The following is a 25,254-nucleotide window of genomic DNA, read 5'->3' on the forward strand; positions in this document are numbered from 1 at the left end:
CTGCTAATGAGTATGGTGTTTCTTTCTGGGGTGATGAAAGTGTTAACAAAATTAGATAATGGTGATAGTTGCCTAAGTCTTTGAATATATTAAAAGCCACAATTGTTTAAAAAAAAAAAAAAACTAGTGAAGTTGTATCAAAAGCAACTTGAAGAGAGAGATTCACAGACCTAAAATAGGAGACAATTTGAACCTTGGTAAGGATAATAACTACAGTGGATTCATATGCATCAAATATGCTTAAATCTGTGAATTAGTAATGATATCAAAATATCTAAAACCTAATAACTTGTTATTTTGAGAACTGTTAATAAAGGGGAAGAATTAACCATTTATCCTGCCTTTTCTAGATTAACTGTGCCTCAGTTCATGCAGAAACTCAGTTCATGCAGTTATACCCCAGTGCAGCTAAATATTTAATGTAAGGAAATTTCTCTTTATAGAAGTATAAGTCTATAAACAAATGAACAGTGGTGGAATTTAAAAGGCACTTTTGCCACCATGAAAACTAATGGATTTAAACAATGATCATCAGTAACTGCTATCATCACCAAAAAGAGAAGAGTTGTATGTACCTATGTACATATGGAGTAGTAGTCTCACCAAAACAGAGCTTGAATCTGATGAAGCCCTTATAACTAACTACCAAATTATAGGAAACAGGACAAGAATATGTTAACACCATAGGGATGCAGTGAATGAAAATCGGACTCTGAGTAACTTTATAGGAAACATAAACACAAAATTACAGGTATACCTCAAAGATATTGTGGGTTTGGTTCCATACCACTGCAATAAAGCAAATACTATAATTAACAAGTTGCACAAATTGGCTTCTCAGTGCATATAAAAGTTATGTTTACACTACACTGTAAACTATTAAGTATGTGATAGCATATTGTCTTTAAAAATCAATGTACATATCTTAATTTTAAAATGCTGTGCTGCTAAACGTTGCTAACCAGTTATCTTGAGGCTGCAGTGAGTTCACAGCATCTTTTTGCTGTTGAAGGGTCTTGCCTCTGTGTTGATGGCTGCTGACTGATCAGGATGGTGGTTGTCGAAGTTTGGGGTGGTTGTGGCAATTTCTTAAAATAAGACAACAATGGCCGGGCGTGGTGGCTCAAGCCTGTAATCCCAGCACTGTGGGAGGCCGAGACGGGAGGATCACGAGGTCAGGAGATCGAGACCATCCTGGCTAATACAGTGAAACCCCGTCTCTACTAAAAAATACAAAAAACTAGCCGGGCGACGAGGCGGGCGCCTGTAGTCCCAGCTACTCGGGAGGCTGAGGCAGGAGAATGGCCTAAACCCGGGAGGCGGAGCTTGCAGTGAGCTGAGATCCGGCCACTGCACTCCAGCCTGGGCGGCAGAGCAAGACTCCGTCTCAAAAAAATAAATAAATAAAATAAATAAAAATAAAAATAAAAAAAATAAAAAATAAAAAAATAAGACAACAATGAAGTTAGCCACATCAATTGATTCTTCCTTTCAGAAAGATTTCCCTGTAACATGCAATGCAGTTTGAGAGCATTTTACCCACTGTAGAACTTACTTGAAAATTTGAATCAATCCTCTCAAACCCTGCTACTGCCTTATCAGCTAAGTTTATGGCATATTCTGAATTCTTTGTTGCCATTTCAGCAATATTCACATCTCCACCAAGAGTCCATCTCAAAACCACTTTCTTTGTTCATCCATAAGAAGCAACTACTCATCCTCTGAAGTTTTCTCATGAAATTGCAGCAATTCAGTCACATCTTCACACTCTTCTTATTTTAGTTCTCTTGCTATTTCCAATACATCTGCAGTCACTTCCTCACTGAAGTCTTGAGCCCCTCAAAGTCATTTATGAGGTTGGAAGCCATTTCTTCCAAACTTCTGGAATGTTGATATTTTCACCCCCCATGAATGACTGAATCACAGATGTTCTTAATGGCATCTAGAATGATGGGTTCTTTCCAGAATATTTTCAGTTTACTTTGCCCAGATTCATCCACTATCTATAGCAGCTATAACATTATACAATTTGTTTCTTAAATGTAAGGCTCGAAAGTTAAAATTACTCCTTGATCCATGGGCCGCAGAGTGGATATTGTGTTAGCAGGCATGAAAACAACATTCATCTCCTTGAACATCTCCATCAGAGCTCTTGAGTGACCAGGTACATTGTCAGTAGGCAGTAATCATTTGAAAGGAATCATTTTTTTTTTCTGAGCAGTAGGTGTCAACGATGGGCTTAAAATATTCAGTAAGCCATGCTGTAAAAATAAAGATATGCTGCTATCCAGGCTTTGTTGTTCCATTTTTAGAGCACAGGCACAGTAGATTTAGTATAATTCTTAAGGGCCCTAGGATATTTGGGATGGTCAGTGAGCATTGGCTTCAACTTTAAGTTACCAGCTGTATTAGCTCTTCACAAAAGAGTCAGACTGTCCTTTGAAGTTTTGAAGCCAGGCATTGACTTACTCTCTCTAACTGTGAAAGTCCTAGGCATCTTTTTCCATTAGAAGGCTTTTTTGTCTACGTTGAGAATATGTTTAATGTAGCAACCTTCATTGATTATCTTGGCTAGATCTTCTTAACTTGATGCAGCTTCTACATTAGCACTTACCTCGCACTTTTATGTTATGGAGGCAACTTCTTTCCTTATACCTCATGCACTAACCTGCTAGCTTCCAACTTTTCTTTTGTAGCTTCTTTGCCTCTCTCAGTCTTTTAGAATTGAAAAGAGTTAAGGCTTGCTCTGGATTAGGCTTTGGCTTAAATGAAGGAAAAGTTGTAGCTGTTTTGATCTTCTATCCAGACCACTAAAACTTTCTCCTTATCAACAATAAGGTTTTTTCATTTTCTTATTTGTGTGTTCACTGGAGTAGTACTTTTAATCTCCTTCAAGAACTTTTCCTTTACATTCACAAAGTGGCTAACTGGTGCAAGAGGTTCAGCTTTTGGCATGCTTGGCTTTTGACTGCCTCCCTCACTAAGCTCAATCATTTCTGGTTTTTTATTTGAAGTGAGAGATATGCGACTCTTCCTTTCACTTGATCACCTAGAGGCCAGTATGGAATTATTAAGTGCCCTAATCTCAATATTGTTTCTCAGGGATAATACAGAAGCCCTCGGAGCAGGAGAAAGGTTGGGGAATAGCCAGTCAGTGGAACAGTCAGACCACATACATTTATCGGTTAAGCTCATCTTATACAGGTGCAGTTTGCCATAGTGGATGTAATAATAATGAGAAAGTTTGAAATATTGTGAGGATTACAAAATGTGACACAGACACAGAGTGAGCACATGCTATTGGAAAAATGCACTAATAGATTTGCTCCATGCAAGGTTACCACAGACCTTCAGTTTTTTAAAAAGTGGAGAAAAAGGTAATATCTGCAGAGTGCAAGTTTTTAAAAAAATGAATGCGGGCCAGGCGCGGTGGCTCAAGCCTGTAATCCCAGCACTTTGGGAGGCTGAGACGGGCGGATCACGAGGTCAGGAGATCGAGACCATCCTGGCTAACATGGTGAAACCCCATCTCTACTAAAAAATACAAAAAACTAGCCGGGTGAGGTGTCAGGCGCCTGTAGTCCCAGCTACTCGGGAGGCTGAGGCAAGAAAATGGCGTAAACCCAGGAGGCAGAGCTTGCAGTGAGCTGAGATCTGGCCACTGCACCCCAGCCTAGGCGACAGAGTGAGACTCCGTCTCAGAAAAAAAAAAAAAAAAAAATGAATGTGGTAAAACAAGGTATGCTTTTACAAGGCAAAACAGAGAAAGGAGCCTGTAGTAGAGACATGTCTTCTAACTGCAGTGCATGGATTGTATTTAGAGCTCAGTTTAAACAAGTGTAAAAAAAAATTTTAATATTATAAAATAATATTTATAGTCCAATTGGGAAAATAGGACCACTGAACTACATATTTGCTGAAATTAAAGAATGATTAATTTCTTTGGTATGATAATACTGAATAGGTTATGTTTTTCTTATGTTTTAGAAATATATACTAAACTACAGACAAAATAATGCAATATCTAGGATTTGTTTTTAAATATGGGAGAAGGGAGTGACTCCTAAAGGAATAGCATGAGGGAGTTTTTCTGGATGAACTGTTCTGAATTATGTAATACTAATCACAAATCTGCACATGTGCTAAAATTTATATAACTGACACCAAAAGGGGGAAAAGAGTCAATTTTATAGTATCTTCATATTTAAAATAAAATTTTAAAATTTACATTATGGAAAGGATGAAGAGAGCAATAGATGAAACAAGATAGGTCATGACTTGCTAATATTTGGAGCTCGGTGATGGCACTGAGGTATTCATTATGCCATTCTATCTACTGAAAATTCTTACATATAATTATTTAGAATATAATGTAAAAGCTTGGAATATTTGAAATCGTAGATGGCAAATTTAGGAAAATAACTGCAAAATGAAGGTATCCACACACACTTGCTTAGTGTGGTAGTCATTGGAATGTAATTGGACAAAGCTATAAGCAAATGGAAGTGTTATGATTAAATGCATTCTATCTCATATACATTTATATGTGAAGTTATTCTCATAAAGCTTTGTTTGCATTTTTGTTTGTTTGTTTAGGATGAGAGAGGCTGCAAGAAAAATAGAAGAAAGGCATTTTTCCAACCATGCAACACATGTTGAATTTCTGCCTGTTGAGTGGCGGTCAAAACTTACTCTTGATGGAGGTATATTTTGTTTAAAAATTGAATGATTTAGCCAATGGCAAACTTTTACCAAAACAAATGCAGAAAGTTTTAGAAAATACTTCTTGTTCATTGAGAACATAGTGTCTTCAATTTAATTGTCTTGAGGTATACTCACCCTTTGTTCTAGATTATTTAAGAAAATAAAATCCATTGATTTCTAAAATAATTATACTGACTAATATCATTTGAACCACTATATAGATTTCATAGGTAGCACTGTTTTCATGCATGCCCTCTGTGGATTGTGAGGGCGGATGGAGGGATATAGCGGGAACAAAATGTTTTCTAAAATTTTTGACACTGAGTTGATTTGTCAGCACTTTAAAAATATTTGTTTTCCCCAATTCCATACGAGCTTACATTTTTCTTTCTAATAATTTTCCCCTCATAATCGAAAAATAAAAATCTCAGGATTTTTTTTTCCTTTGTTGTTTTTCATACGTTCCCTGGGCTGGTGAATTACAATCTAGCATAGAGAATTTGTGTATTTGTTTAAATAAAATCAGTTTAGTTGTCTTCCTTAAAGATCTGTCATCAACTAAAATATGTGTCTTTCTTTACACAAAGTTATGTCCGTTAAATATTAAAATCATAAAAACAGAACGTTTAGATTGATTATTTACATAATCTGCAAAATGAAAGAGTTGTTATACTGGTTATAATATTAGCAGCTGCCATTTGCAGAGCCTTTTGCTGTGTACCTGGCAGTCTGCTGTGCATTTTGCATGGAGTATCTCATTTAATTGTCTCAAAAATTCATGAAATACCTGCTATATTTTCTCCATTTTACTGATAAAACTAAAACTCACTAAAAGGCAAATTTAAGAGTGGCAGGCAGAATCTAGCTCTGTGTGATGGCAGATTCCATGTTTATCACAGTGTTAAACTGCCTCCCTGGGTGTCCAGGTCTGTGATTCTGTCTCATAGTCAGTTACGATTTATAAGGACTCGTCCAGGTCTGTGATTCTGTCTCACAGTCAGTTAGGAATGTCAATTGTAGTTTATCAAACCCAAATTGCATCAAAAATTGTAATGAGTTAAAAAAAAAAAGAAAAGGAATGTTATTGACCAAAACAGAGCTCAGCAGCAGTGGTTGATATGTAAAGTTCTAGTATGATAACAACATGATCCCTTGAACTTCTCCGATTCATACAGGTAAATTGCTCAGGCTTCTCAGGAAAGTATGTAATATGGCTGAATTACCATTTAGTAAAACTCCTGAGTTTGTAATTTCTGTTAGGTTTAAGCTACTTTGGTAGTATAAAAGGCATTCTGATGAATGAAAGAAGCCAGTCTTAGGCTGGGCGCAGTGGCTCACACCTGTAATCCCTACACTTTGGGAGGCTGAGGCAGGTGGATCATTTGAGGTCGGGAGTTTGAGACCAGCCTGGCCAACATGGTGAAACCCTGTCTGTACTAAAAATACAAAAAAAATCAGCCGGGCTTGGTGGTGGGCATCTGTAATCCCAGCTACTTGGGAGGCTGAGACGCGAGAATCACTTGGACCCAGGAGACAGAGGTTGCAGTGAGCCAAGATCATGCCACTGCACTCCAGCCTGGGTAACAGAGTGAGACCCTGTCTCAAAAAAAAAAAAAAAGCCAGTCTTGGAAGTTTATATACTTTATGCTTCCATTTTCATGACATTTTGGAAAAGGCAAAACTTCAGGGACAGAGAACAGATCATTGATTAGCAGGAGTTAGGGGAAGCAGGGAGGATTTGAATTTATAGGAGCAGCATGTAGAAGTTTTTCAGGGTGATAGAACAGTTCAATATCCTGATCCTGGCAGTAGTTACATAAAACTACACATGCATTAAAACTCAGAGTCAATTTTATTATGTGTAAATTTAAAAATAATTTTAAAAGGGTATCTACCTATAGCACACATCATTGTGTTCTTTGGCAGTGAAAGGCTAAAATTCATTTCCTTTAAATCAGGAATAAGCCAAAGATATCCACTCTTACAATTTAAACATTCTGCTTGAAAGTCTTAGCAGTGCAGTAAGATAAGAAAAAGAAGTAATAGTTACAAAGACTCAGAAACATCTGTTTTGATTTGTAGGTCATATGGTTGTCTACTCGGAATATATAAAAGAATATACAGAAAAATTATTAGGCCGGGCAGAGTGGCATGTGACTGTAGTCCCAGCTACTCAGAGGCATAGGCAGGAGGATCACTTGAGTCCAGGAGTTCTGTGCTGTAGTGCACTATGCCAAGCAGGTGTTCACACCAAGTTCACTATCAATATGGTGACCTTTCAGGAGCAGGGAGAGGTGAAAGAGCCCAGGTTGGAGACAAAGCAGGCCAAAACTCCTGTGATGATCATTAGTGGGATTACACCTGTGAATAACCACTGCACTCCAGCCTGGGTAACAGAGAGACCCCATATCCGGGAAAAAAGAAAAAGAAAAAAAAAAAATTATTAGAATTAATAAAGTAATTTATTAGGGTTGTGACATAGAAATTCCATATATAAACATAATTGCATTTCTGTATACCAAGAACAGACAAATAGCATCAAAAATATAAAGTTCCAAGAAATAAATCCAGCAAAAGAAGTATATTTATGTTACAAATTAAAGAAACAATTAAAAGACCTTAAACACAACTTAAAGATAATTTCCTTAGATTGGAAAATTCGTTATTCTAGAGGTGTGGATTCTCCCAAATCGATCTATAGATTCCATGTAATTCCAATCAGGATTTCCAGAGTTTTTCCATGAAACTTGACAAACTGATTCTGAAATGATTATCAAAGAACAAAGGGCTAAACAATCAAAGTCAAGAGACAGCACACGGAATGTGATAAAATATTTGCAGACTACCCATCTGACAAGAGATTAATAACCAGAATATATAAGGAGCTGAAAGAACTGTATAGGAAAAAAAAATCTAATAATCTTATTTTAAAAAATGGGCAAAAGATTTGGTAGGTATTTCTCAAAAGATGACATACAAATGGCAAACAGGCATATGAAAAGGTGCCAACGTCATTGATCATCAGTGAAAGGCAAATCAGAACTACAATGAGATATCTCACCCTAGTTAAAATGGCTTATATCCAAAAGACAGGCAATAACAAATGCTGGTGAAATGTGGAGAAAAGGGAACCCTCGTACACTGTCGGTAGGAATGTAAATTAGTACAACCACTATGGAGAACAGCTTGGAGGTTCCTCAAAAAACTAAAAATAGAGCTACCATATGATCCAGTAATCCCACTGCTCGGTATATATTAAAAAGAAAGGCAGTCAGTATTATTGAATAGATGTCTGCAGCATCCTGTGTTTGTTACAGCACTGTTTACAATAGCCAAGATTTGGAAGCAACCTAAGTGTCTATCAGCAAATGCATGGATAAAGAAAATGTAGTACATATGTACAATGGATTACTATTTGGCCATAAAAAAGAATGAGATCCTGTCATTTGAAACAACATGAATGGAACGGGAGGTCATTATATACTCAGACACAGAAAGACAAACAGCAGATGTTCTCATTTGTTGGATCAAAACAACAACTTATGGAGATAGAGAGCAGGCTGGTTATCAGAGGCTGGGAAGGATACGGGGGAGGTGGGGATGGTTAATAAGTACAAAAAAATAGAATGAATAGGACCTAGTATTTGATTGCACAACAGGGTGACTATAATCAATAATAAATTAGTGGTACATTTTTAAATAACTAAAAGAGTAGTACTGGATTGTTTGTAACACAAAGGATAAATGTTAGAGGGCATGGATACCCCATTTTCCATGATGTGATTACTATGTATTACATGCCTGTATCAAAATATCTCATGTACCCCATAAATGTATATACCTCCTATGTACCCATAAAACTTAAAAAAAAAATAAAATGAAATAAAAAAGGAACAAAGGTCTGAAAATAGCCGAAACACAGAATGACGGATTTGAGGGATAGAGTCTTGACCTACTAGGTAGCCATACCTAGTACTGTATTCAAACTTCTGTAAATATCCTTGGCACAAGGATAGGCAAATAGACCTGTGTACCAGATTAGAGATTCCCTAAACAGGAAACCTGTCATACCTGGCATTACAGGTCGTTGGTGAAAGGATGGCCTGTTCCATAAATGGCATATGGAAACTGGGTGTCCTATGGGGGAAAAAAGTAAAAAATGATCTCTACTTCACATTTCACATGGATCAAAAACATGATAATATGAAAGCCAAGACCTTAAAACTTTTTAGAAAAATATACAAAACACTACCTTTACAACCTCAAGGTGCAGGGAAAGAATTCTTAATATACAAAAAAATGCAACTATAACAAATTTGATTAGATTAAAATTAAGGACTTCTCTTTACCAATAGACCATAAAAAACGAAAGACAAGCCACAAACTGAGAAAAAGATGTTACAACAGAGCAACAGATATAACCGCCAAAGGTTTCATATCCAGAATAAAGGACAAGAAACTTAAGTGGGAAAGAAAAGGTTTTTTAAATTTATGTATGTATATTTTTTTCTAGTAATCAAGGAGATGCAAATTAAAGCCACAGTGAAGTATCGTTCATACCCATCAAGCAAAAATTTAAGAAAGTGACAATACCAAGTGTTGTTGGGGTTGTATAGCAGTGAGAGTTTTCATTCACTATTGTTGGGAATGAAACTTGGTATAGTCACTTTGGAAGATTTAACATCATCTTATAAAGTTGAAGGTGCATGTGCCCTTTGACACAATAGTTCCACTTCTTAGAGATATACTCTAAAGAAACTCTTAAACATGTGCACCAGGAGACATGTAAAACAGTGTTATTTAGGATCATGATTTATAAGTAGTAGCAAAAAACCAGAAACTCAAATAACTCTAGAAAGAGAATGGATAAATTTTGATATAGGTATAGAGTGGCATATTATACAACAGTGAAAAAGAGTGGATTGCAGCTATATGCATCAACTTGGATTAATCTCAGAAACATAAGATTGGGTGGAAGAGTGCAAGCAAACCATAGATAATACCTCAGTTTACACATTGTTCAGAATCAGGTAAAATACTTAGGCTCTGGCACATAGTAAATTCTGTAGAAGTAATTGGGTGCAGTTATTAATATTATTGGACATGTAGTAAATCTATAAGGAAAAGGAAAAGCACAATTAATACAAACCTCTTACCTGTAGTTACTTCTCCCTCTCTGCTAGAGAGGCCTGTGATCATTTCAGAATATATGGTGGGTTTGTAAGATACTAGCAGTATTCTTAAACTAGATGGTATGAACATGTTTTTCTTTTTATAAATTATTCTTTAAACTGCCCATTCATAATTAAATACCTTTATTTATATGTGTCTGTATTTCACAGTAAAAACTTTTTTTGGAAATGCATTAAAATGACATTTGAAGTATTTTCAGATCAGCATGGTAGTACACCTTTCACTTTTATAATTTAAAAATAGGTGCAGCCTGTAAATATGTTGTACAACCACAAACAGCAACAATATTTCCCTTTACAATTAAAAAAAAAAAAAAAGAACTTTTGCTTGTCTTTGCCTTCCTGTTATTATTACATTGTATTAAAGTGGAGGAATAAATAAAATAACCTAAGCCAATAAAGTGAAAAGGAATAAAAGAAATTTTGTTTCACTAAAATTATATGCCTTCTGCTCACCTTGTGCTTTCAAATCACAGTATTCATCCAAGTATAGTGCTTTGTATTTCTATAAGAAATGTAAAATTTTCTGTATCTCTAATATTTTTATTAGGTGTCTAATAGAATAATCTTTCCATGGTAGAATTTCCATAGGTTAGGCATAACTCATGGAAGGGTGTACTGGTTTGAAAATCAGTTTATGTAGCAATTTTTTTCAATAGAGTAAATTACACCACCTTTATCTTGTTACTGATAAACACTGCTGATTTATTTGCCTTTGTGCATATTTGTGATCTGACAGTTCTTGTCCACAGAATCTTTGGCTCACTAAAGATAGATGCAAATTGTAGTATGACTTTTTAATTTGTTGCTGGTTGCCACCAGTGGCTCTAGGCAGTCTACATGTGTATTGCCAAGCTGAAGGTGCATAGATCAAAAAAACAGGCTAGGTGCATGCCTCACAACTGTAATCCCAGCATTTTGGGAGGCCTAGGCAGACAGATCACTTGAGGTCAGGAGTTAGAGACCAGCCTGGCCAACATGACAAAACCCCATCTTTAGTAAAAATACAAAAAGTAGCTGGGCGTGGTGACATGCGCCTGTAATCCCAGCTACTCGGGAAGCTGATGCAGGAGAGTCGCTTGAGCCGGTGAACCGAGATCACCCCACTGCCCTCCAGCCTGGGGGACAGAGCAAAACTCCATCTCAAAAAGGAGAGGAAACAGAAAAGGAGGTACAAAAAGACTTGGGATTGTGTTCTGACACTTGTTCTAAAATATGTGGCCTCGTTTTGCTCTGGGTACCCCTGAATTTCAATACAGAAGCCATAACATACAAAAAAGGGTGACGCTTTATAGATTTGATAACGGCTTTCATCCTTTAATATTTCTTTTCATCTCCTATTTTGTCTTTTACTGTTTTTTTCTTGCGGTGTTTTACAGGAAAGGAAGATTCATTAGAGCCAAAGCTGGTCTTGAATATTTAAATGTTAAATAGTTACTATTTCGTGCAATGTAATTTTCTTCGCTATTATTTCCGTATAACAGAGCCTTTCTGTAAGTTTAATTTACTCGGTTTTTTTGCTTTTGTAGACACTGTTGATTCCATTACTCCTGACAAAGTACGAGGTTTAAGGGATATGCTGAACAGCAGTGCAATGGACATAATGTATTATACTAGTCCGCTTTATAGAGATGAAGTAAGTATCATGATTATCTTGCTGGTGGGTATTTTTTAGTGGTAGCTTATAAATGTCCTGAATTTTTACATTTTTTTAAGCAAATGAGAAATTACAGGAATTCATTATAAATAGCCTACTTTTAACAAATTTGATAGTCTTCAAACGAGATATTAGGACGCTTAATGAAACAGATAATCTCAGGTGGGGGACTGGTTAGAAAATAGCTCTTTGAGAAATAACAGTGTTCATAAATCTGATTAATTATATCTGTGACTGTTGTCTTCACAAAAGAGTTTTAGACATAAAATGTCCTTTAAATTTTTTGTATATGATGGACTTTTATTGCTTCACTTCTGTAATGAATTCATACAGTTTTCAAATGGTAGTGGAGCTGATGCCTCCCAAGAGTAACACTGGGGCAAGAGGTGAAGGTTTATTCAAGAAGATGAGAGAATCTCCACCAAATGCATTTTGTCGCTTTATTGATAAGAGGGAAAGGAATTCTGTTTAGTAGGAATAACTAACATTTGTTAATTGCCTAACGTGTTAACTTGTTTAATCCTTGTTTTAAAAAATCCTGTGAAGTAGGTATGATTAGTATCCTCATTTGAAGGAGGAAACTGATGCCAAGAGAGATTTTAAGGCTTGCTCATTGTGTCTCGCTTAATAACTGGCAGAGCCAGTATTTGAACCCAAGCAATATAGCTTCACAGCTTACACTGTTTACCACTTCTCTCCTCTGTGTTCACAAGATAGCCAGTCTCTCTGTTTTTTATTGGCTGATTATTTTGACTTTCCTGGGCCTTTAATCAGTACATATTTAGTGAGCCCTACTCTGTGCCGAACACAGGCTAACAGGGGGCCACTTTACTGCAGACTCTTACCCTTCATTAGCAGGGAGACAGGGAAAATCAGTACAAGTGTTTGAAAGTAAGATCTGTCACGTTGGTAAAATTTATTTATCAGGAATCCCAGGTAAGATTTGATAATATTTATGTATTCTGAATCAGCTGGCTAAAGGTGTTTTGAACTAAGAATATGGTCTACATGTTTATTGAAAATATGTTTATTGAGAACTATGTATAAGATACTGTACAAGGATCTTGTATAAGGGGGAGTCTCTGCCTTCAAGAAAGGTTAAAATATTATAATACGTAGGTCCACATTTATGAAATGTGTGGAAGGAAGAGAAATCCATGGAAATTTTTGCAATTATTCTTTTTTTCCCTCTGAAAAAAGCATTTAGGCTTATTGTTATAGTACTTAAATTACATTTCCATATTTCATCATAATCATATATGGCCCCAGTTTTTGTTCTAAAAACCATGCAGTAGAAATTACTTTTTGCAAAGTGTATATGGGCTCTAGAGATATAGACTGCCTGATTCCAGTCCCACTGTAGCACTTAATTTCTGTATGGCTTCTCTATCTGCAAAGTGGATATTCTAACAAGTAGCTACTTCATAGCATTCTTGTAAAGATTAATTGAGGTAATGCTTATATTAACATGTGGCACATGGCAGTCAAGAATTACTATTATTACAGGTACTATAATATCAAATCATTTTAGTTTTCGAATTCTGAGTAAAATTCTCCAGTGCTGAAACAGACATGTTGCTGCCTATAGATACCTCTGCTTTTGTAAGAGAAAGAAGGGTTTGATGTTTTCTGTGGGAGCTTTCTTTTATCAATTTTTTTAATCTAAAAATATTCCTAACTAAGCTTTGAAAAGCTAAGTATGGAGTGGAGCCTGACAGGATTTTGTGTATATGTTTTCTGTATAAAGATCTTAGATTTCTTAAGGTTCCATAACCTATAACTATCTTTATAATAGACATGTAAAGCATTTCAGAGTTAACAGGTTTATTGTTTTATATGTATTAACTTATAAATGTAATTTGCCAAATATTTTCTGAGCACATTTTGACACATTTTGTTTTTTTAAGCTAGTAAAGTGGCATAAACTTGGCAAAGGAAGTAACAGATAGTATCGTTTGTATCTCATTTCTCTCCAATATTTTTATGTTCTTGAGGATGAAAAAAGGAAAAAACAGTTCTATCCCATACCCCAATTCTATCTTTATAAATTCAAGTGAGTGATAACAAGGTTCTAACCCAAAATAGTGTTAATAGGAATAAAGAGAAGAGATAGATTCAAAATATGATAGAATTAAGTGGTCTTGAAATGATTTGTTATGGGTGATACAGGAAGGGAAGAGACAGATGATGCTTACAATTTCTAGCTTAGGCAACTCGTAGATGGTTCTGATATTAACTATAAATGGAGGAAGGGGAAGCAGATTTTTGTAGGGGAAGAGAGTAGAACATAAGGAAAATAATGAATTATATTTGTAAATTTTTGGTATGTTTACGATTCCCTTCTGGAGTTGTATAGTGCAGACTATAATATTAGAAGTGAAACCAGTGCGAGTGCAGGGAGGAGGATATCAGAGCGCATGTTACCATACGCATACACATACCTGCATATATATGATTGGTGGTACCCCTAAGAGGGCTCAAAGCTCTGGTCATTGGCTAGTGGTAACTGAGCAAATGGTCACTTTCTGTAATGCTCTTATATGTGGAAAGATAATTGTCCTCAGAATGGAACTGAATAAAATAGATAGTAGGAAGAGGGAACCAATGGCTATGATAAATGGGGGGCAAAGGGAACACCTAGTCCTTTGAATTAGTCTGTCTTTTGATCCAGATGAATTTCATGGGAGAGCATGAGAACTTGTGACTAAAATTCATCAGCAATCTTTAGCAGTGATTTTCAAACATCCCTGATGAGAATAATTTCTATACTCATTAAAAATAACAGCAAAAATAAACCCAGGGTGGGGGTGGCGGGTACTGGAATTTGAGGGTATCATTGTAAATTCAACAATTTCTAAAATATGCATGTGTGTTGTGAGTATTACTTATATATGTAGGTGAATATGTATATATACAGGCATACCTCAGATATACTGTAGATTTGGTTTCAGACCACTGCAACAAAGTGAATGTCACCATAAAACAATAAAAACAATAAAGCAAGTCATGCAAATTTTTTGGTTTCCCAGTGCATAGAAAATTATGGTTATGCTATACTGTAGTCTGTTAAGTGTGCAACAGCATTATGTCTAAACAAGTATACATACCTTAATTTAAAAATACTTTATTGCTCTAAAATACACACAGACATGAAGTGAGCACTGTTGGAAAAGTGGCAACAGTAGATTTACTCAGTGCAGGGCTGCCACACACCTTCAGTGTAAATGCAATGTCTACAAAGTGCCATAAAACAGGGTATGCCTGTTCATGCATGTACTTCCTAACCTTGCCCACTGAAGTGGCCAATAAGCAAAGACACCCTAATCGAGCACACCTAGCACCCAGATCTCTTCCTCTAGTGCTATTATTTCCCACTGAGGAAAATCAGGGTTCCTCAGGAAAATGGCTGATTCTGGGGCTGGAACAACTTGTTATGACAGAAGGTAGGAAGATGCTCAAAAGAATTATGGGGTAGGTCACAGGAACACAGGGCCAAATTAAGCAGCTCTCACTGGCCAAATCTGGAACAATTTGAGCACCAAAAGTATTATTTATAAATCATTGAAAAAATTATTATAAGTTCATATTGACTATAAATAAATACATGGGGAGAAAGGAGAATCCTTGCTTACAGTAGAATGCCAAAGGCCAACTGATGGAGGGAATCCTGGAGTTGGAAAACCGTTTTGCAGCTATCATGGTAGGATCAGGTAAGAGAAGACTGGACACAAATCATCGATAGATACTAAATTGAAGGCAGTATTTTGATGAGGAGCAGGATATTTACATGGTCATAAAATATATCCCCACAAACTGATTATTCATTTAAGAAAGAGCAACAATAATTATACACTGGAGAAATCAAGCAATACCTAAACTGGGTATTCCTGAGGAGCAGATGGACATTATGCACCTCTGGATATGACACACAGAGGAGAACACATCACTTATACAGTATTCTGACAATGAGGAAACATCAGACAAACACAAAATGAGGATGTTGTAATGAAAAGCAGGAATGACACTGTATTCTTTTAAAATATCGTTATCAGGCTGGGTTCAGTGGCACATGCCTGTAATCCCAGCCCTTTGTGAGGCCAAGGTAGGAGGATCATTTGAGCCCTAGAGTTCTAGACCAGCCTGGACAACATAGCCAGACCCCGTCTCTACCAAAAATAATTTTTTAAAAATTAGCCATGTATGGTGGTTTGGGCCTCTAGTCCCAGCTGCTCGGAATGCTGAGGCCGGGAAGGATTCCTTGAGCCTGGGAGGTCAAGGCTGCAGTGAGCTGTTCTCACACCACTGTACTCCAACCTGGGTGACAGAGTGAGACCCTATCGCAAAAAAAAAGAAAAAGAAAATCAGTATCATAAAGGCAGAGTGGCTGCGGAAAATGTTCCTGATTAAAGGATGCTAAAGAGACATGTAGCTAATGCCATATCTAAATTGAAGAATTTAGGGGTAAAAGACCGTGACATATATAATATATCCTCAAATGATTCCCAAAAAAGGTGAGGGTTTATGTGTTTATCATAGAAACAGAACAAGTGAATAAAGCAAGTGAGATACAATGCTAACAATATGTGAACCTGGATAAAGGTTATATGAGTGATCTTTGTGTTATTTTTATTTTGCAACATTTTATATATTTGAAATTATTTTCAAATGAGAGGAGGCCGGGCCAGGCTCGGTGGCTTACACCTGTAATCCCAACACTTTGGGAGGCCGAGGCAGGTGAATCACCTTAGGTTGGGAGTTTGAGACCAGCCTGACCAACATGGAGAAACCCCGTCTCTACTAAAAATACAAAATTAGCCGTGCGTGGTGGCAAGTGCCTGTAATCCCAGCTACTTGGGAGGCTGAGGCAGGAGAATGGCGTGAACCCGGGAGGCGGAGCTTGCAGTGCGCCAAGATCGCACCACTGCACTCCAGCCTGGGCGACAGAGCGAGACTTCCTCTCAAAAAAAAAGAAAAGAGGCCGGACATGGTGGCTTATGCTAGTAATCCCAGCACTTTGGGAGGCCGAGACGGGCAGATCACTTGAGGCTGGAAGTTCAGACCAGCCTGGCCAACATGGCAAAACTCTGTCTCTACTAAAAATAGAAAAATTAGCCAGGCATGGTGACAGGCACCTGTAGTCCCAGCTACTCGTGAGGGCAGGGCAGAAGAATCTCTTGAACCCGGGAGGCGGAGGTTGCAGTTACCCGAGGTCACGCCATTGCACTCCAGCCTGGGCCACAGAGGGAGAGCCCATCTCATTTAAAAAAAAAAAAAAAAAAAAAAGATCTCCCAGAGATTCTCATTCGGTGGTTCTGAGATGGAGCCTGATTTTGTATTTTTGACAGTTCCCCTACTTGATATACTATCCCAGGAATTCTGGGAAAACACTGCTTAAGGCATTGTGAAGAACAAAGGGATGCTTCCTAAGTGAGAGGAGGGCAAACTTTTTTTTTTTTTTTTTTTTTGGAGACGGGTTATCACAGAGGCCAGAGTACAATGGTACAATCTCAGCTCACTGCAGCCTCCATCTTCTGGCCTCAAGTGATTCTTATGCCTCAGCCTCCTGAATAGCTGGGGCTATAGGCATGCACCAATACACCCAGCCAGTTTTTGTGATTTTAGTAAAGACAGGGTATCACCACGTTGCCCAGGCTGGTCTTGAACTCCTGACTTCAAGTGATCCTCCCACCTCGGCCTTCCAAAGTGCTGGGATTACAGGTGTTAGCCACTGTGCCTGGCGTATTCCTATTTTTAAAAAAGAGAAGTTGATTCTGTAAATTAAAATCCATTAACATGAGATTGGTGTTAGGCAATATTCTAGGATAAATTATTTAAAAGTATATGTTGCCTTAGGAAAGGAATGATTTCGAGTAAGTCACATGCCTGGTGAATGAACCTTGTTTGGTTTATTTGTGAGGCATTTTAAAGAGCCTTTTCCCCCCTTCTTCTCTGAGCCTTTGTAGTCAAATAGATGGAGATTCAAAGCCTGCCACTTCTATAATCCCAGCACTTTGGGAAGCCAAGGCAGGCAGATCACTTGAGGTCGGGAATTCGAGACCAGCCCAACCAACATGGTGAAACCCCGCCTCTACTAAAAATACAAAAATTAGCCAGGCATGGTGGTGCACACCTGTAATCTTAGCTACTCAGGAGGCTGAGGCAGGAGAATCACTTGAACCTGGGAGGCGGAGGTTGCGGTGAGCCAAGATTGCACCACTACACTCCAGCCTGGGTGACAGAGTGAAACTCCATCTAAAAAAAGCAAAAATGACAACAACAAAACCTACCACTTAACCAGCTCTGTGTTCTTAGATCAAATTTCTCACTTTCTTAGCTTCCCCACTTATAAAATGGGATAAAATATGTACTGATAAAGTTTGTCATTAGGATTAAAGATGAAATGTGTATAAAGTTTCCAGTACAATTCATGGTCCTTAGACATTCAAGTTATGATTGATTCTGTGCATATTTGTATTTATATATTTCAAGGGCCACCATATTTTTAATAGACTTATTCTGTTAACTCTAAAAAGTAAAGGTCAGTGGATAGAAAATATGGGAAGGAACATGTTTGTTTACTGTACGGAGCTTTGTAGTAACAAAGCTGTCTCTAAAGATAGAAGTGGACACTTTAAAAATGGAGATGTGCACTAAAGTAGAGACTGAGTGACCACTTCTCAGGGATGCTACTAAAGGGACTCCTAGCTTCACAGCAGTTTAAATTAGATCATCGCTGAGGTCCCTTTTAACTCTCACAGTCTTACATACTCATGGGAGAACCCTAATTAATGATTTTCCTAATAATTCCTGAAAAGTCATGGTTAGGGGAAGAGTTGTGTATATCAATCAGTACTTTTCAGATGACTTTGTGAGGACCAGTTTAAAAAAATCAACCAAAAAAATTAATTTCAGACTATCAAGAGATCATCAGAGAGCCTTTGGCCCTTACTTCAACCCTAAAGTAACACAAGAAATCCAGAGAGAACTGTACGTCTTGTGTAAATCTGAACTCTCTTTTCAGTAGCTTTTAAAAATGAAGAATTATATAGAGAATTGTCCTAGCTGTATCTTGACATTATTTGAATTATATAATTGATGTATATGACTAGAACTCTCTAAATTACATTTTCTCATCACAATTTCTTGAAGCAGGGAGAGCAAAGGACTAACTGTATTCCTCAGCCATATTTTGTGTTTTGGACTCAACTCTTTGAAACTCCCTGGTTTTTCCTCCTTACGTTCATTTCCTTCATAAATTTTTACTCTTGAGCAGTGGTCATGGAAATTAGAAATTGTTTAAAACTTTTAAAAAGCTATCCAGTGCTTACTGTGTAAGAGGTTTGCTGACTTGATTAGATCATATTGTAGATCTAATAGATAATAAAGTTAAGATCCCAGGGTATATTGTTAATCTTGGCTGAGATGTCCCAAATGAATACACTTGGTCACAAAGGGATCCTAATTGGGAGAATATAATTGGATCAGAAACGAGAAGGAAAAGAAAAAAAAAATTCCAATTAGAGTAAACTTGTTGGATACAATATAGATATGAATTTCTCCTTTCACTGATGAGCAGATGAGATACAGAAGCATTTAGAGGTAGTACAAAGCTGTTTAAAAAGTTGGCTTTCAGAATCATAATGTCTGACCACAGATGTCCCATATATATGCATAAGCAGTAGAAAAAGAAAATGCTACCATATTCAGATATGCTCTAATAAGGAAATACAAAGGCCATTTCTATTCAAGTGTGTAATTATTAAAACAGATGACATCATCAGCTCTTCAGAAACTGTCCGTGCTATGCCTCATTCCATAGTGAAATATTTTAGTATCAAATAGACTTTCTCTGCCTTAGATAATTTGATCTTGTTTTTTTACCCATATGTGATTGCCAAACTAATGAAGTATTTGGTGTAGTGAGAGATGTTTTAAAATTTTTGAATATGAAATAGGTTAATTACTGGTAGTGTTATTTCCTTTAAAAAAAAAAAACTTTAATATGGGAGGAGGCTGGTATTTTATAAAAACAAAAAGATTGGGTATGTTTTGTCAGAGTACTAAAGTATGTATCTGTTAGTGCTTTGAGATTTACATGGTGCAAGTCTTAAAATCAAGGTCTTCAAAAATAAAAATGATTAAGAACTGTTGCTTTTAAAGGAAATTATTTTATCTAAGCGTTAGCCTTCTCTGTACCTACCTCATGTAGATTGTAAATCAGGAAAATAATGAAATTTTAAGGATTGGTTGATATTGTTATCAAAGCCAAATCCAAAGCACATTATAGCTCCCTTCAAACAGCAATATAGTATTTCACACTGCATATTCCTGAAACTATATTAATTAGAGTTTTACTTACAACCCATGTCTTAGAAGATATTTATGTACATTGCCATTAAATCAGTAGTTTCTAAGGTGTGGTCCTCAGGCCAGTAGCATCAACATCTTCTGGGAGCATAATGAAATGCAAATTCCCAGGCCACATCTCAGCAATTCGGGATCAAAAAGTCTGGGATGGTACCTAGAAATCTGTATTTAACAAGCCCTCTGGGTTATTCTGATGCATGTTGCAAATTGGAGAACCATTGCACTAAAGCATGTAATTCTTTTTTACTTCCTGATAAAAAAAGAGTCTAATTAAAATAAAACTTTGGCATTTCTCCCTAGAGAAAAGGCAGCTTATCATCCTTCCACATGCTTCAAGCTTGTCTTTTCCTTTTCTTTCTTCATCAGCTGAATATATTTCATCAGACATGATAGTTTCAGAGCTTTGACTAGACCTTTAGCTTTAACCAGTATTGCATTGTGAAGCTCTGAGATGTCAACAGAGACCATCATCCCTTTATTCATGTCACTGCTAACCCTGCCAATCATAAAGTACATAAAGAATGATTTTCAGGTTGTGTCAGCAGATAAAGAATTTTCAATAAATGTTGATAGTGGCTAGTTTTCTCTTGAGACATAGTAACAAGCTTGAAAATGGAAGCAACAAATAACTAATATTTATATGTCAGAGTAGCAGCTGGTATATTAAGAAGTACTGAAATGAGAAATTGAACATCCAGCAGGAAATTCATAATCAAATAGAAGTAAACAGTGGTAGGAAGAAGATAAGACTGCCTTAAAACTCAGGTCAGGGCCCAGGATGGGTTTGAGTAACAAGAGAACCTTATTCTGACTTTATGGAATATTTCAGTAATATTTGTTAAAGCTTAATTTCAAAGAAAGCAGTTTTACAAAGAAAAATTATGAAAATCCCACATTATTAACTTCTAAACTTAAAATAGCACTGCTTTCCAGACATAGAAAGCAACTTTTTACTTTTATATCTGTATTGCCAACTTAGTGGGAATTTTGAAATATCCAGTAGATCAACTTTAGTTTTTTCTTCATACAGTGGCCTTTTATTACATTACTCTATCTAAAAGCACAATAATTTATAATATGTTAGTATACCTGTCAGCATAAGCCCAGATACTCATTTTCTAAAATTTACTGACTAAAAACTGCAAGGTACAAAAATTTAGAATTGCATGTGGGTAAGTTACAACAAAAAAGAAATTTACAGTGGTCTTTGAAAATCTTACTAGTGGCCGGGTGCGGTGGCTCAAGCCTGTAATCCCAGCACTTTGGGAGGCCGAGACGGGCGGATCACGAGGTCAGGAGATCGAGACCATCCTGGCTAACACGGTGAAACCCCGTCTCTACTAAAAATACAAAAACTAGCCGGGCGAGGTGGCAGGCGCCTGTAGTCCCAGTTACTCGGGAGGCTGAGGCAGGAGAATGGCGTAAACCCGGGAGGCGGAGCTTGCAGTGAGCTGAGATCCGGCCACTGCACTCCAGTCCGGTCTACAGAGCGAGACTCCGCCTCAAAAAAAAAAAAGAAAATCTTACTAGTATCTGCGTAGAACTTTGGTTTTTTTTTTTTTTTTTAATCTATGGAACTACTGGCCTATACAGTTTTAGGTTTAAGGACGACAAAAGGATCTATGTAATATCTGCTTATATTCTTAGTGATGATATGGATTACAATAGTATGTATACCTTACTTCATTCCTGCAAGATTTTGAAAGACCTAAGTTACTTTTAATAACCTAGGTATGTTTAATCAGTAATGTATGTTTTTCTACCTTAATGTATTTGAGTTTAGAATAAGTATATAGTAGTCAGTGACAACTCTAATATGATAATGTTTTCTTATTTCAAACAGCTCGTTAAAGGCCTTCAGCAAGAGCTGAATCGATTATATTCCCTTTTCTGTTCTCGGAATCCAGACTTTGAAGAAAAAGGGGGTAAAGTCTCAATAGTATCACATTCCTTGGGATGTGTAATTACTTATGACATAATGACTGGCTGGAATCCAGTTCGACTCTATGAACAGTTGCTGCAAAAGGAAGAAGAGTTGCCTGATGAACGATGGATGAGCTATGAAGAACGACATCTTCTTGATGAACTCTATATAACAAAACGACGGTAAAATATCCTAATCTTTTGAAAAATTTTTAAATGTCTTTATGGAATTACCGAACCTCTTAGGAGAAAACTAAGAATTTCATGATAAAGAAATAACGCATTGTTCAGGATACAACGATTACTACATAGCATGCGTAATCAAGCTAGAGACTGTTGATTTTCCTCCTAATTACATGCATTTTCCTGTAGCATAAAATAAATTCTTTTGTTATTCTCCTTGTTTTCCTTTCATCTTTTCTTCACAATTTGTTAGGAGTGAAATTTAAAACTTATTCCAAGCTTAGTCACTGCGTAGAATCCTTATTGAAAATGTTTACCAGTTTATAATCTTTTGTAGTTTTACTGGCCTTTTGAGGTGGGTTTCTACCTTTCTTATTGTTCTGAAAATAATTTTTAAGCACTTTTTTTGGCAAATATATTTTTTTACATATGTTATATATATAAACATCATTATGTGTTCTATATAATTATAAATAGATTTTATAATTATTTAATCACTTGTGGCCTTCCTGATGCTATCTTTTAATTATTTGCTACATTCCTATCTTCATCTCTAGTTACATGCCTTATCTTCTTTGTTTTCTTTATCTGATTAATTCTAATGTAACAATGAATAATCATTCATTTTGATAATTTACTAGCATATTAAAACAAATGTGCTAATTGACTAAAAGTTTTACTCGTTTCGTTTTTGTCTTACAGATGTTAACTAAGGATTTCATTTAGAATCTTATTAAGTACCATAGGCTAGACACATAAATATTATAGTGTCAAAATAATTGATAGTTTTGAAATAAAATGTCATGTTTGGCAAGACTTGGAGCAGCATTTTAGATGTATAAATCCAGTAAAACTTAAAAAAAAAAAAAAGCATGGAAAATAACAGATTTTTTTTTTTTTTTTGGAGATAGAGTCTTGCTCCGTTGCCCACGCTGGAGTGCAGTGGCACAATCTCAGCTCACTACAACCTCTGTCTTCCAGGTTCAAGTGATTCTCCTGTCCCCGCCTCCCCAGTAGCTGGAATTACAGGCATCTACTACCACGCCCAGCTCATTTTTGTATTTTTAGTAGAGATGAGGTTTCACCATGTTGGCCAGACTGGTCTTGAACTCCTGACCTTAAGTGATCCACCCACCTGCGCCTCCCAAAGTGCTGGGATTCCAGACACGAGCTACTGCGCCTGGCCAACTATAGCTTTAAAAAAATAATAATAATAATAATAACTTAATTCCATAGTTTACTAAATGTAAGTAGCTATGAAACGTTGTAATTGAAAATGATGTTCATCACAGAGAGGGGTTAGACTATGGTTCACCTGTATTTTGGACAGTCATAGTTGTTAAAAAAAATTGAAGTAGGTCAGGAGGCAATGAAATGAAAAGATCTCTAAAGTCTTAAGTATAGAAAAGAGAGATAGAACAGTATATATGGTATTAACCATTTGGTATAATTTTTTTAAAGGTGTATATGTGCTTGTATGTGACTCACATTGTACTACAAAAAAAGCCATTAACAGCAGGTATCATGACAACTAGGGGTACTTTTACTAATTATTTCATAAATTTTTATACACTTTCTGTACTGTGGCAGAGACATTTATTAAATACTGTCAACCAGGATTAATGTGAGAGATAATGGGCCATCACATCATCTGCATCTTTATACTTTAGTAAGCTAGCAAGCATCTAATATTGATGAAATTATAAATATGTATGTGTATATAATCTCATACCCCTTCTTAGGCTGAAGGAAATAGAAGAACGGCTGCATGGATTGAAAGCATCATCTATGACACAAACACCTGCCTTAAAATTTAAGGTAAGGAAAGAGCAATGTGTTCTTCAACATTGATCTCAGTATTTTTTTTTAACGTCATTTGAAATATGCCGTTAGGATTCAAATGAAAGTTTATTGTCCTTTCAAAATAAATATTTACTCAACATATACTATATGTTGGACACTGCTAGTTTCTGGTTGTACAAAGAAAAGAATAGACAAGTCAGTTCCCCAGTCCTTAGGTTGTACAACACAGTATTATTAATGCTATTATCAGTATACAGAACAATATATGTACCAGAGGGAGGTTCTAACTTTGCTTGCAAAAGTTTACAAAGGAGTGATATTTGTACTTGGTCTCAGTAAATTAGATATTGCCAAGGGAAAGAAAGGAGAGATGCTCTTCTGTGTAAGAGGAATGGCATAAACAGAGGCAGGGAGGGGTATAACTTCATATACCCCAAGAAACATCAACTAATCTAGAATAGTGGTAGAGAAAAATAGAGACTGATGAGAAATATTTACTATTTAGAATTAAGAAATCATAATGACCAACTAGTTGGTCAGTGGTGAGAAAAAATCAGAGGAAGTATATGAGTAATGATTCCAGGGATGGAAAGCTGGCATTTCAGTGGATGAACAATATATAACAAAAGCACAAGACAGAGGTGCACAGGGTTAGCTTGGAGCTGGGCGAGCAAACTTAATTTAGCTAGAATATACAGGCGTCAGAACAAGGAGACAGTAAGAGAGCAGGAATAGCTAGAAATAATGAACTTGTATTTGATATGGGCATTGGGAAGCTTTGCAGGGTTTTTAAGTATCATAATTACCTGTTGAAAGCAGTGTTTTAGGAAAATGTGGCAGAGGTGTCAGCATTGACTAGACTATTGGAAAGGACATACCCTGTAGCTGGATAACAAATAACTTGTTTGCAGTGTTAAATGAGAAGTGTCGTAAGTTTCCTAATACTCATTTCCTGTTGAATATTTGCTCATGTCTAGTATACTATATTACCTCTCCTTGAAATGTGTTTCTTTTATCACAAGAACTTACACAGGTTAAGATGTGGAATGATGCAGAAATTGCTTTAAAACATCAGGAGTTGGGAGGCCGAGACGGGCGGATCACGAGGTCAGGAGATCGAGACCATCCTGGCTAACACAGTGAAACCCCGTCTCTACTAAAAATACAAAAACTAGCCGGGCGAGGTGGCGGGCGCCTGTAGTCCCAGCTACTCAGGAGGCTGAGGCAGGAGAATGGCGTAAACCTGGGAGACGGAGCTTGCAGTGAGCTGAGATCCGGCCACTGCACTCCAGTCCGGGCGACAGAGCGAGACTCCGCCTCAAAAAAAAAAAAAAAAAAAACATCAGGAGTTTTTTAATTGAATCTATCTCCATTACTTACAAAGTGTTTAAGATACACACACACACACACACACACACGCACACC

General features: G+C 36.7%; 1 protein-coding gene across 6 annotated transcripts in view; it reads left to right on the forward strand.

Annotated features, from left to right (window-relative positions):
• The window catches only part of DDHD1 (DDHD domain containing 1), a 123,993-nt gene that overhangs the window by 82,160 nt on the left and 16,579 nt on the right, over positions 1-25,254 (forward strand). For all 6 annotated transcript variants that reach the window (XM_033188007.1, XM_033188010.1, XM_033188006.1 and 3 more), the window contains 4 exons: positions 4,597-4,703; positions 11,426-11,532; positions 21,764-22,026; positions 23,769-23,844. In XM_033188007.1, coding sequence (XP_033043898.1) covers positions 4,597-4,703; positions 11,426-11,532; positions 21,764-22,026; positions 23,769-23,844 — 553 coding nt within the window. The remainder of the gene's footprint in view (positions 1-4,596; positions 4,704-11,425; positions 11,533-21,763; positions 22,027-23,768; positions 23,845-25,254) is intronic.

Source organism: Trachypithecus francoisi, unplaced genomic scaffold, assembly GCF_009764315.1.
Source record: "Trachypithecus francoisi isolate TF-2019V2 unplaced genomic scaffold, Tfra_2.0 Lachesis_group3, whole genome shotgun sequence".
Classification (NCBI taxonomy): domain Eukaryota; kingdom Metazoa; phylum Chordata; class Mammalia; order Primates; family Cercopithecidae; genus Trachypithecus; species Trachypithecus francoisi.